The sequence below is a fragment of the Scyliorhinus torazame genome, chromosome 1 (genome assembly GCF_047496885.1).
Source record: "Scyliorhinus torazame isolate Kashiwa2021f chromosome 1, sScyTor2.1, whole genome shotgun sequence".
NCBI lineage: Eukaryota > Metazoa > Chordata > Chondrichthyes > Carcharhiniformes > Scyliorhinidae > Scyliorhinus > Scyliorhinus torazame.
The window spans coordinates 291051795-291065321 of NC_092707.1; the positions used below are offsets into that span (position 1 = coordinate 291051795).

A 13527-nucleotide genomic window follows, 5' to 3' on the forward strand; every position below is an offset into this window, starting at 1 on the left:
AAACATTAGCCCGCATGTTCACACAAACAAATGACAAAAAGGAATCAGGAATCACCCATAGTCACCATTAACACACAACGCCCCAATTAATGTTCAATGTTATCCAGTTCTTGAAAGTACATAATGAATAATGCCCATGAATTGTAGAACCCCTTCATCCTTCCCCTCAGTTCAAACTTAACCTTTTCAAGAGTCAATAATTCCAACAGGTCCCCCCGCCACGCCAGGGCACTGGGTGGAGAGGTTGCTCTCCAGCCTATCAGGATCCGCCTTCGGGCGATCAACGAGGCGAAGGCTGCAACATCTGCCTCTGCGCCCGTTTCCAACCCTGGCTGGTCCAACACCCCGAATATGGCCTCCCGGGGGCCCAGGTCCAGTTTCACGTGCACCACTTTAGAAATTACCCTAAAAACCTCCTTCCAGTAATCCTCTAGCTTTGGACAGGACCAAAACATATGAACGTGATTAGCGGGACCCCCCCCCCGCAACGTTCACACACATCTTCTACTCCTTCAAAGAATCGGCTCATCCTCGCCCTCGTGAGGTGTGCTCTGTATACCACCTTCAGCTGTATCAGCCCCAACCTTGCACACGAGGTGGAGGCATTCACTCTCCGGAGCACCTCACACCAGAACCCCTCCTCCATATCCTCTCCCAACTCTTCCACTTTGCTTTGATCCATTCTAGTGGTGCCTTCTCCTCTTCCAAAATAGCTCCGTAAACCGCCGACACTATCCCCTTCTCAAGTCCCCCTGTCGTCAGCACCTCCTCCAGCAATGTGGAGGCCAGCTCCACCGGGAAGTTCTGTATCTCCTTTCTGACAAAATTTCGAGCCTGCATGTATCTAAATATTTCCCCCTGCTCCAGCCCATACTTCGCTTCCAGCTCCTTCAGTCCTGCAAACCGACCCCTAAGAAACAAATCTTTTAGTGTCTTAATCCCCTTCTCCCATTTCCGAAAATTTCCATCCCACTTCCCTGGCTCAAATCTGTGGTTCCCCCGAATCGGCATTTCCCTTGACCCTACCCCCAACCCGAAGTGTTGGCAAAACTGCCTCCAAATTCTCAATGAAGCTATTATTACCGGACACCCTGAGTATTTCCCCAGGGCCATTGGGAGCGGCGCTGTTGCTAGTGCTTTCAATCCCAATCCCCTGCACAAACTCTCCTCCATTCTGACCCACTGGGAATCAACCCCTCTTACCCAGCTCCTCACCTTCTCCACATTTGCCGCCCAGTAGTAATACATCAGGTTCGGAAGACCCAAACACCCTGCCTGCCTTCCCCTCTATAGCAGCACCTTTCTAACTCTGGCCACCTTCCCTCCCCATATGAACGAAGTAATCCTTCCCTCAATCTCTCTGAAAAAAGCTGTTGGCAGGAAAATCGGCAGGTATTGAAAAATAAACAGAAATCACGGCAACACGTTTATTTCAACCGCCTGTACCCGACCCGCCAGTGACAGAGGAAGGCCGTCCCACCTTGCCAGATCAGATTTCGCTCTCCCCACCAAACTAGAAATGTTGTACCTGCGGAGCCCCCCCCCCCCCCACTCACGGGCAACCTGCATCTCCAGGTACCTAAAGTGAGTCCCTGCCCTATGGAATGGCAGCCCCCCCTCACCCCTGCCCCCTCCCACGGCCGAGACACCACAAAATACTCACTCTTGTCTAGATTTAGTTTGTACCCCGAGAAAGTCCCAAACACTTGAAGCAGCTCCAATATTCCCCCTATCGACACACTCGGTTCCGACACGTATAACAGTAAGTCATCGGCATATAAGGACACCCTGTGCTCCAAACCCCCCCCCGCACCAGACCCCCAAACTTCTTAATGCGATGGCCAATGGCTCAATCGCGAGTGCAAACAGCAGGGGGGGGACATAGGACATCCCTGCCTACTCCCACGATGGAGCGAAAAGTATCTCGAGCTGATGTTGTTTGTGCGGACACTCGCCCTCAGCTGCTTATATAGTAGCTTTACCCAGTTCACAAACCTTGGTCCAATCCCAAACCGCTCCATAACTGTCATCAAGTACCCCCATTCTACCCAGTCAAAAGCCTTCTCAGCGTCCAATGCTGCCACAACCACCTCTGTTTCCTTCCCGTCCGCCGGTGCCATAACGACGTTCAATACCCTTCTAACATTTGAAAAGCGCTGCCTCCCTCTCACGAACCCTGTCTGATCTTCACCTATCACCTTCGGGAGGCACTCCTCCAGCCTACCGGCCAGTACCTTCGCCAATACTTTTGCGTCCACATTCAGAAGTGATATGGGCCTATACGACCCACACTCCGTCGGATCCTTATCTTTTTTTAGCAACAGGGAAATCGGTGCCTGCCCCAAAGTTTGTGGCAACACTCCCTTCCCATCTCCTCTTCTAGCTTTTATTAGTAGAGGGATTGAGTTTCGGAGCCATGAGGTCATGTTGCAGCTGTACAAATCTCTGGTGCGGCTGCATTTGGAGTATTGCGTGCAATTCTGGTCGCCGCATTATAGGAAGGATGTGGAAGCATTGGAAAGGGTGCAGAGGAGATTTACCAGAATGTTGCCTGGTATGGAGGGAAGATCTTATGAGGAAAGGCTGAGGGACTTGAGGCTGTTTTCGTTAGAGAGAAGAAGGTTAAGAGGGGACTTAATTGAGGCATACAAGATGATCAGAGGATTGGATAGGGTGGCCAGTGAGAGCCGCCTTCCTCGGATGGTGATGTCTAGCACGAGGGGACATAGCTTTAAATTGAGGGGAGATAGATGTAAGACAGGTGTCAGAGGTAGGTTCTTTACTCAGAGAGTAGTAAGGGCGTGGAATGCCCTGCCTGCAACAGTAATGGACTCGCCAACACTAAGGGCATTCAAATGGTCATTGGATAGACATATGGACGATAAGGGAATGGTGTTAGATGGGCTTTAGAGTGGTTTCACAGTTTGGCGCAACATTGAGGGCCAAAGGGCCTGTACTGCGCTATGTTCTATGTTCTTCAAACATCCCCACCATCAGGGGTGCCAGCTTATCCTTGAAGTTTTTATATTATTCCATCGGAAACCCATCCGGCCCTGCCACCTTCCCCGACTGCATCCTCCCAATCGCACCTTTTATCTCCTGCTCCACTATCGCTCCTTTTAATGTAGCCCTGTCCCCCTCCCCTAATCCCGGGTACTCCAACCCATCTAGAAATTCCTGCATCTCCCGGTCTCCCCCAGATGGCTCTGACCTATACAACCTCTCATAAAATTCCTCAAAGACCTTGTTAATCAGATCCGGAGCCACTACCAACTTCCCTGCCCTATCCCTCACCTGAACAATTTCCCTTACCGCTGCCTCCCTCCGGAGCTGCCCTGCTAACATGCCTTATCTCCATGTTCGTAAACTGCACCCCTTGCTCGTTTCAGTTGGCGCACCAATTATTCCTGGTGGATAGTCGGTCAAAGCTCGCCTGTAGTTCCTTCCTCTTTTCCAACTTCGCTGGGTCTCCATCTTCTGCATAACTCCTATCTACCTCCAACATCTCATCTATTACCCTCTGCCGCTCCAACCTTTCCTCTTTGTTCACCAAGGCCTTAAACAAAATCACCTTACCCCTCACCACCGCCTTTAGAGCCTCCCAGACGACCGCCTTCGACACCTCACCCGTACAGTTGAAACCTGCATATTCCTCAATTACCGTTTCAATTTTGTCACAGAACCCTTGGTCCCCCAAAAGTCCCACATCTAATTTCCACCACGGCCTCTGCGCTACCCCCTGCTCCAGTACCATATCCACCCAATGCGGAGCATGATCTGACACTGCAATTGCCGACTATTCCAACCCCTTAACCCCAGCCAGCAAAGCCTTCCCCACCACGAAAAGTCGATCCACAGGTATACCTTATGGACTGCTGAGAAAAACGTGTTCTCCCGTTCCCTCGGGTGAAGAAACCCCCACGGGTCCACCCCTCCCATTTCCACCACTCCCATTTCCACCATTAGCCCAGCCAGTGCCTTCGCCACCCCCCTGATGGGGCCAGCGAGCGCGGCTGTGACCTGTCCAACTTTGGCTCCTGCACCAAGTTCCAGCCCCCCCCCCCCCCCCTATCAGTTCATGTGTGTCCAAGTCGGGGATGGCCCCAAACACCTTCTTTGCGAATCCCACATCGTTCCAATTGGGACCATATACACTTAACAGCGCCACTAACCTCCCCTCCAGCGCCCCTGTCACAATCACATATCTACCCCCCTGAACTGCCACCACCATCTCCATCTGGAAGCGTACTCTTTTGCTGACCGTTACCGCTACCCCTCGAGCCCTTCCGTCAAATCCAGAGTGAAACACCTGACTAACCCAGCACTTTTTAAGTCTCACCTGGTCCTTCACCCTCAAGTGAGTCTCCTGCAGCATTGCTACATCGGCTTTCAAACTTTTAAGATGCGCAAGCACCCTTGACCTCTTGACCGGACCTCCTAACCCCCTCACGTTCCATGTGACTATCCTAACTGGGGGTCTCTCACCCCCCCCATCCCCTTTCTTATCCACCATCATCATATCACCGGGCCCTGCCCCATGAGCCTGACCCGCCCCTATCCATTATTAACATCGAGCCCCCCCCCCCACAAACATTTCCTCTCGAAAAAACATCTCCAAGCATCAATCCCTTTTCCGCCCCTCGCTTGCCTCATAGGCCCATCCAAACCTGCTAGCCAGGCTCCAATGTCCGCAGCCCTCCTCTCACCTCACCTCCGTTCACTAGCCAACTTTAGCTAGCGCGGGTGGCTCCCCCCGCCAAGGTATACCATCCAGTCCCAGAGAAAGAAAAAACAAAAACAACAATCCAACCCATACCATTAATAATTCGTACTTATATAGCTTTCATCTTAGTGAAATGTCCCAATCTTGTTCATGGGAACATAATGAGACAAGCATTGACATTGACAAAACGTTTGATTGAAGAGTTAAGTTTTAAGGAATGACTCAAAGAGAGGTGGAGAGGTTTGGAGAGGAGAACAGCTGAAACATTTATGTGACTGTTTCAACTTACTCTGAGAGACAGTTATTGCACACAAACTGAGTCTTTCGTTACTCCGTCATGCTTTCCAATGAATTATTTACTTTTGAATCACAGTTTGTAGAAACATAGAACAGAAGATTTATGGTACAGATGGAGACCATTCGCTCCACCATGCCTGTGCTGGCTGAGGGAGAGCTTTCCAGCATAATGCCACTTTTCTGCTGCTGGTCAATGCTCTGTAGGTTAGAGCATTTCAAGTGCATATCAAAGCATTTTAAAAGTGATTTAGAGGATTCTGCCTTGCCACCTTTCAGGTAGTGAGTTCCAGAAAAATTTTCTCCTCAATTCACCTCAAAGCCTTATGCCAATTACTGATTATTTACCTCCCTATTAGGTCCTTATTATCCATTGTCTCTCGATTGTATAGACCTCAATTAAAACTCCTGTTAGACTCCTCTTTCAAAGAAAACAACCACAGGCTATCCAGTCTTTCCTCATAGCATCTATCTGGAGACCAGAACCGTACGGACGACTCTAGCTCTGGATTATCTAGCGGTTCATACAATTTCCGCAAAACACCCCTACTCTTATATTATATACCTTGACTAATAAAGGAATTGTAGGCAAATGAACGGCCAACTAACAATATTGCAAGATCCAGCAAACTCCACATGCCCAGGAATTCTGTTTTTGTTGGTTTTTGGTTGAGGTTGGAATATGGCCCAGGATACCAGGAGAGCTTCCTGCTCCTCTTAGATTTGCGTTGTACGATCCTTTATGTCCACCTGAATAGATGACTGGAAACCTTCAGTTTAACATTTTATTCCTAAAATGAAACCTTTATTTTTGTAGGCACTCACTTTATTTGACTGCAACATCAACCTCGATTAAATGTTCAAGTCCTGGGTTGGGGCTTAAACCCACAACCTCAATCTTGGGAATGGGAGTGTTGCCAATTTAGCCAAGCTGACAGTATTCTTAAAATCATCTTCACAGCAAATTATAGGATTGATCTCATAAAATGTGCACACCTGATTATGTTGTCTCTTGTTAATTTCCTAAGCTGTTCATTTTGTAACTTCATACAGTTAAGTCGTTCTGCCGGCAGGTGTTTTAAATGGTGAGAAATAAAAAAGTAATTCCGTGTATCTGGATTTAGAGTGTAAATACGACTTTGAGCACTCATTGCCACTATAAACATTTGCTTATGTATGCCTACGCCTATGCCTTTGGATGAAGCTGAAATACTCTGTTAAATTACCAACTGGATCTCTATTTCTGAAATGGATGAAGGGAGCGTGTAATAAGCCACAATCTACCTTTTGGAGCCCTTTCCTCATTCCCTTTGCTTTGTTCTTGTTTTATATCCTTTTTCACGACAGGCAACATATTGACTTAGACTAAATTATGCACACTGTAAATTCATCCAGATTCAAATTATATTTACTGAACCAAAGCAAAACAAATAATAATGGCCATCCTTACCAGGATTTTTTGTAGATGATGGATTGCTCCCTGGATTTGACCTGGGATGCAATTCTGAGTTTTATTTTCCAGCGGATGTGATTGTGTATGTGTTATATTGAACATGCATACACATAATTGAAAGTTCATATATGTATTATATCGTACATGCAAGTATACCATTGGATATTCATATGTCGTATTGGACACTTGTTATATCAGACATCCATTTGAATTATATCAAATGTTTGCGTTGGACTATGCATCTGTGTTGTGACAGACATGTATATGTCATATTGTGCATGCATCATTGAACATTTGGTGTGTCAAGTATATGCATGTTTGTGTGATATCCTCCCACAACCCAAAGATGTGCAGGTTAGGTGGATTGACTGCTATATTGCCCCTTAATTGGAAAAAAAATAATTAGGTACTATAAATTTATTTTTAAAAAAGTGATATCAAATGTTCATTTCTCATATTTGACATGCATTCATACCCATTGAATATTCATGTAATTGTCTTATCCGACATGTATATATAGTCATCATTTAGAATATGAATGAATATGTTATTGACTGCAGCTCTTTTCTGAATATTTTATTTGCAATTTAACTTGGATATGTTTTGTAAAATTTATAATTTGACTGAAAAATTAGTGAAAGACTGTTTGATTTACACAAACAATTGTTAAACTGTGGGAATCATATTTTTCTATATAAATAGCATTGTCACAACCACCAAAGTAAGGATTAACTTTCTCATGCTTAGTTTTAATTGGAATGTCCTTCCCCCTCGCTTCCCGCTGCTCAAGAGTATGATTTTTAAAAAGCCTGTCTTATGAAGCACGATAAATGTGCACATTCCATGTATAATTGACAGTTTTGTTGGTGATAAGTTCTGTTACCATGTTGGGTAACCAAATGCTTTTCTCTATTGTAGAAACTATATAAAACTCTGAGTGAGGTGAAACTTGAGGTGGAGACGGTAATAAAAACTGGGCGACAAATTGTTCAGAAACAGCAGACTGACAACCCCAAAATGATGGACGAACAATTGACAGCCCTGAAACTCCTGTACAATGACATGGGTGCTCAGGTAAACAGAGTGAATAGTGCAAGCAGATATTGGGTGATTTAGCAATGACTAGTTAAAATGATTCAAAATGGTCAATGTTGCTTTATTTAAAAGTGGGAATGTTTAATTTGATCGTATGAAAGCTCTTGAGTACAGTCAAGATATTTAATTCGAATTTACATTTTTTCAGTCATAGGGATAGGAGAGGATACTGTGATATCAACATACACAACAAGGATTTTAGTTCATGCACATACAAGTGTAGAACTTGTTGGTGTTAATTGTAATCTTATTTTGACTTGCTAGCTTAGTTGCCTTTGACAAGTTCTCTACAATATTAAAAATAGCAGTTGAAAGTAATGAACTTATCTTTTGTACATTAACTGAAGTATTTATTTTGTACGTTGGTTGTGCTGTTAGGAGAAAGCTCTAGAGGACAGTGGATAGCACTCTGTGCAAACTATTCTGTATGAAAAGAGCAAATCTTTCAATTGTCTTAAAATTAAATTCCGTGCAACTGAAATGTCTGAGACAATGGTCACTACTTTCTTCGCTTTGGCCCTTACTATATCCCCAGAAATGGCTTTTAATTGGCTACTTCTCTTGGGGTGATTTAGAGTGGAAATGGACTATTAATTTGGCCTCTGAGTAAGGAAACATTAGCCAGGCTTCCCACTGCCATTGCCATCTACTGTTGGAAAATGCTTCTGAGCAAACCTTGGCTGCAGACAGGATAAAGGCTGGATGTTGGAGTTCTGAGATGATAAATAGTCTGTCAGTATTAATGTTAAGTAATGGGTTAAGAGACATTGCAATTAGTTGTCTCATTTATGTTAAGTATCCATGAATTGACACTGATATGTAAAGGGGCTTCAGGTGGCCTCTTGGAAGGTGGTGTGTTGTTAAGAGTTTTGTGCAGAGGCTGTGGAAGTGAAATGAATGGTGTTTGGTGAAAAGGAAACAAGAACTTTAGACTCTTCATTTCACAGCAACTAAAACGTCTAACAATGGTAGCAGAGGATGGTTGCTGTGCAAATGTGAAGGTTTGAAAGATACAACTTTTCCTGATCAAACCAAGGAGTGAGTGAGAAGAAAAAAAAAATACATGGCTGAACCCAGGATAAAGATGGCTGGATATGACTATCCTCCCTTATTTTCTGAAAGGGAATCGTACGACCAATGGAGAAGTGCAGTAGTTATGTGGACTAAAGTAATTGCTTTGGGAAAGAGAAAACAAGGTATGGCATTGGCTCTTTCTCTATCATATGGCAGTAAAATCCGAAACAAAGTGCTTTCTGAGCTGGAATTGGAAGAGTTAGACTCAGAAGAAGGTCTGGAGACTTTATTACATTATATGGATAAGATTTATAAGAAAGATGACTTGTTAAGTGTGTATGAAGCATGGTCGGATTTTGATAAGTTCCGGAAAATGGAGGATATCTCTATGGAAGACTATATAATGGAATTTGGCAGACTATATAAAAGGCTGCAGAAACACAATCTGGAATTTCCACAGTCTGTGTTGGCCTTTAAATTACTTGACTGTGCTAGAGTGAGCAACATGGATAGGCTCCTGGTTTTGACAGGAGTTCAGTTTACTGATAAGGATACCTTATTCGAACAGATGACAAAAGCTTTACAAAAGTTTCTGGGGAAACATTCGATTCTGATGACCCAAATAGGTCAGCCTGCAATAAGGCAGAATATGAAAGATACACTAGTAACAGGATGGCAAAATCGTATGGCTACGAACAGGGCTCATGACTATAGTCGGAGACCGAGACAAGGAAATTATGAAGACAGAAACCCAGTTAGAACCTACAATAGGAAGATGAACCCCAGAAATGCACGGGGCATGATAAATCGATGTTTTCAATGTGACTCTCAATACCATTATGCTTTCAACTGTCCAACTCGTTATGATAGAGTGTTTGAAGCGACACATGACACGGAAGAGTCAGAAGAGGAAAAAGATAGTGACCAGAAAGAAGGCATTGTCCTATTGACCAGCAGTTTTATGCCGGTAATGAGGGTGTTGGTTGCAGAATCCTTCAACTGTGTTGTATTGGACAGTGGCTGCACATCTACTGTGTGTGGAATTGACTGATTAAAATGTTACCTGGACTCTTTGAATGCTGAAAATCGTAACAAGGTTAAGGAATTTGAAAGTTCCACAAGTTTCAGGTTTGGGGATGATAATACTCTGAAGTCGCTGAAAAGAGTGGTGATCCCTTGCAATATTGCCGGAGTGAATCATTTCATTAGCACGGATGTTGTATGAAGTGAGATACCTTTTCTTCTGAGCAGACCGTCGATGAAGAAAGCACACATGAAACTGGATATGGAACAGGATAAGGCAACAGTTTTTGGAAAGACGGTGGACTTACAATTTACACAATCGGGACACTATTGTATTCCATTACTGACAAATAATTTTTCAAGTAGAGTGGTTAAGGATGTGTTAATGGCAGTTGAAAATGGGACTTTAGCTGATAAAAAGCTTGTTGTATTAAAACTGCATGGGCAAGACTTCCGGGTGTGGCGATGACCAGCTGAGTCGCACGTTTCGGCAGCTCCCTGTGAAACGGACTTTTGGGCTCTTGATAGGAGCCCCAACGGCAATTTTAACGGTTGAAAACACCGTGCGGTAAACCAGAAGGGTGTTCCCCCTGGACACGGATGGAAAAAGGAGAGGAAAGTGGCCGGATTGCAGCGGATCCTTTGGAACAACGGGCAAGGAAGGCAAGCAGAAACCAAGATGGCGTCGGAAGGTGGCAGTTTCATATGGGGCCCTGAACAACAAGAGTTTTTGAAACGCTGCGTGGAGGAGATAAAAAAGGAAATGAAGAAAGAGTTGTTGGCCCCGATATTACAGGCGATTGAAGGGCTGAAAGAGGAACAAAAGACCCAGGAGCAGGAGCTTCGGGTCGTGAAGGCGAAAGCAGCAGAGAATGAAAACGATATACAGGGCCTGGTGGTGAAGTCGGAGATACAGGAGGCACACCAGAAACGATCTGTGGAGAGGTTGGAGGCACTGGAAAATAACGCAAGGAGGAACAACTTGAGGATTCTTGGCCTTCCTGAAGGTGTGGAGGGGGCGGACGTCGGGGCATATGTGAGCACGATGCTGCACTCGTTAATGGGAGTGGAGGCCCCGACGGGTCCGTTGGAGGTGGAGGGAGCATACCGAGTTATGGTGCGAGGATCGAGAGCAGGAGAAGCTCCCAGAGCCATAGTGGTGAGATTTCTCCGTTTTAAGGATAGAGAAATGGTCCTTAGATGGGCGAAGAAAACTCGGTGTAGTAAATGGGAGAACGCGGTGATCCGCGACTATCAAGATTGGAGTGCGGAGGTGGCGAGAAGGAGGGCGAGCTTTAATCGGGCCAAAGCGGTACTTCACAAAAAAAAGATAAAGTTTGGAATGCTGCAACCGGCAAGACTGTGGGTCACATATCAAGGGAGGCACCACTACTTTGAGACGGCGGATGAAGCGTGGACTTTTATTGTAGAAGAAAAATTGGAATGATTGGACTACGAAAATGAACATTTGGACAAAGTGGTGGGACGAGTGGGGGGGGGGGGGGGCGAAGAGGGATTGTATGATTAATCCTGCGGTATGGTAACTTTTCTTTCTCCCACAGGTGGTGATGGCGGGAGGTGGGGAGGGAGAGGAGATGGGGCGTTGGCCATGGGAGGCGGGGCCGAGGGAGAGGCGCGGGCTTGGTTCCCGCGCTATGATAATTATGGCGGGAATAGAGAAGCAGGAAGGAGGGGGCGCCGCACGGGGCGAGCCGTGATCACGGGGGGAAGCCGAGGTCAGCCAGAGTTTGCTGACTTCTGGGAGCAACATGGGGGGAGTAATTACGCTAGCGGGGGGTCTAGCGGGGGGGGGGGGGGAGGGGGGAATTACTGGGTTGCTGCTGCTGGGGAAAGGGGGGAGTGGGTACGGGAAAGGATGGGCGGGGGGGCACCGTCTGGGAGAAATACAGCTGCGTGGGAACTGGGCGAGAAGCTGGAAAAAGATGATGGCTAACCGGCAAGGGGGGGGGGTGGGAAACCCCCCAACTCGGCTGATCACGTGGAACGTGAGGGGGCTTAACGGGCCGATAAAGAGGGCACGAGTACTCGCACACCTTAAGAAACTTAAAGCAGATGTGGCCATGTTACAGGAAACGCACCTGAAACTGATAGATCAGGTTAGGTTGCGCAAAGGATGGGTAGGGCAGGTGTTCCATTCGGGGCTGGATGCGAAAAACAGGGGGGTGGCTATATTAGTGGGGAAGCGGGTAATGTTCGAGGCAAAGACTATAGTGGCGGATAACGGGGGCAGATACGTGATGGTGAGTGGCAAATTACAGGGAGAGATGGTGGTGTTGGTAAACGTGTATGCCCCGAATTGGGACGATGCCAATTTTATGAGGCGAATGCTAGGACGCATCCCAGACCTAGAGACCGGAAAGCTGATAATGGGGGGAGACTTTAACACGGTGTTGGAACCAAGGCTGGATAGGTCGAAGTCCAGGACTGGTAGGAGGCCGGCAGCAGCCAAGGTGCTTAAGGATTTTATGGAGCAGATGGGAGGGGTGGACCCGTGGAGATTCAGTAGACCTAGGAGTAAGGAGTTCTCGTTTTTCTCCTATGTCCATAAAGTCTATTCACGCATAGACTTTTTTGTGTTGGGTAGGGCATTGATCCCGAGGGTGAGGGGAACGTAATATACGGCTATAGCCATTTCGGATCATGCCCCACACTGGGTAGACTTGGAGATAGGGGAGGAAACAAGAGGGCGCCCACCCTGGAGAATGGACATGGGACTAATGGCGGATGAGGGGGTGTGCTTAAGGGTGAGGGGATGCATTGAAAAGTACTTGGAACTCAATGACAATGGGGAGGTTCAGGTGGGAGTGGCCTGGGAGGCGTTGAAGGCGGTGGTTAGGGGGGAGCTGATATCAATAAGGACACATAAAGGGAAGCAGGAGAGTAAGGAACGGGAGCGGTTGTTGCAAGAACTTTTGAGGGTGGACAGACAGTATGCGGAAGCACCGGAGGAGGGACTGTATAGGGAAAGGCAAAGGCTGCATGTGGAATTTGACTTGCTGACCACAGGCACTGCAGAGGCACAATGGAGGAAGGCGCAGGGTGTACAGTATGAATATGGAGAGAAGGCGAGCAGATTGCTGGCACACCAATTGAGGAAAAGGGGAGCAGCGAGGGAAATAGGGGGGGTGAGAGACGAAGATGGAGAGACGGAGCGGAGAGAGTGAATGAAGTGTTTAAGACATTTTATAAAAAATTGTATGAAGCTCAACCCCCGGGTGGGAGGGAGAGAATGATGGAATTTTTGGATCGGCTGGAAATTCCCAAGGTGGAAGAGCAGGAAAGGATGGGATTGGGAGCACAGATCACGGTAGAAGAAGTGGTGAAAGGAATTAGGAACATGCAGACGGGAAAGGCCCCGGGACCGGACGGATTCCCAGTTGAATTTTACAGAAAATATTTGGACTTGCTCGCCCCGCTACTGACGAGGACCTTAAACGAGGCAAAGGAAAGGGGACAACTGCCCCCGACTATGTCAGAAGCAACGATATCGCTTCTTTTAAAGAAGGAAAAGGATCCGCTACAATGCGGGTCCTACAGACCAATCTCCCTCCTCAATGTAGATGCCAAGGTCTTGGCCAAGGTAATGGCAATGAGAATAGAGGAATGTGTCCCGGGGGTGGTTCATGAGGACCAAACTGGGTTTGTGAAGGGGAGACAGCTGAACACGAACATACGGAGGTTGTTAGGGGTAATGATGATGGCCCCACCAGAGGGTGAAACGGAGATAGTAGTGGCGATGGATGCCGAGAAAGCATTTGATAGAGTGGAGTGGGATTATCTGTGGGAGGTGTTGAGGAGATTTGGGTTCGGAGAGGGGTATGTTAGATGGGTGCAGCTGTTGTATAGGGCCCCAGTGGCGAGTGTGGTCACGAATGGACGGGGATCGGCATATTTTCGGCTCCAT

At 46.7% G+C, this 13527-nt stretch overlaps 1 protein-coding gene across 5 annotated transcripts in view; it reads left to right on the forward strand.

Annotated features, from left to right (window-relative positions):
* The window catches only part of utrn (utrophin), a 770758-nt gene that overhangs the window by 305606 nt on the left and 451625 nt on the right, over positions 1–13527 (forward strand). For all 5 annotated transcript variants that reach the window (XM_072507465.1, XM_072507476.1, XM_072507484.1 and 2 more), the window contains one exon: positions 7389–7544. In XM_072507465.1, the coding sequence (XP_072363566.1) occupies positions 7389–7544 (156 nt within the window). The remainder of the gene's footprint in view (positions 1–7388; positions 7545–13527) is intronic.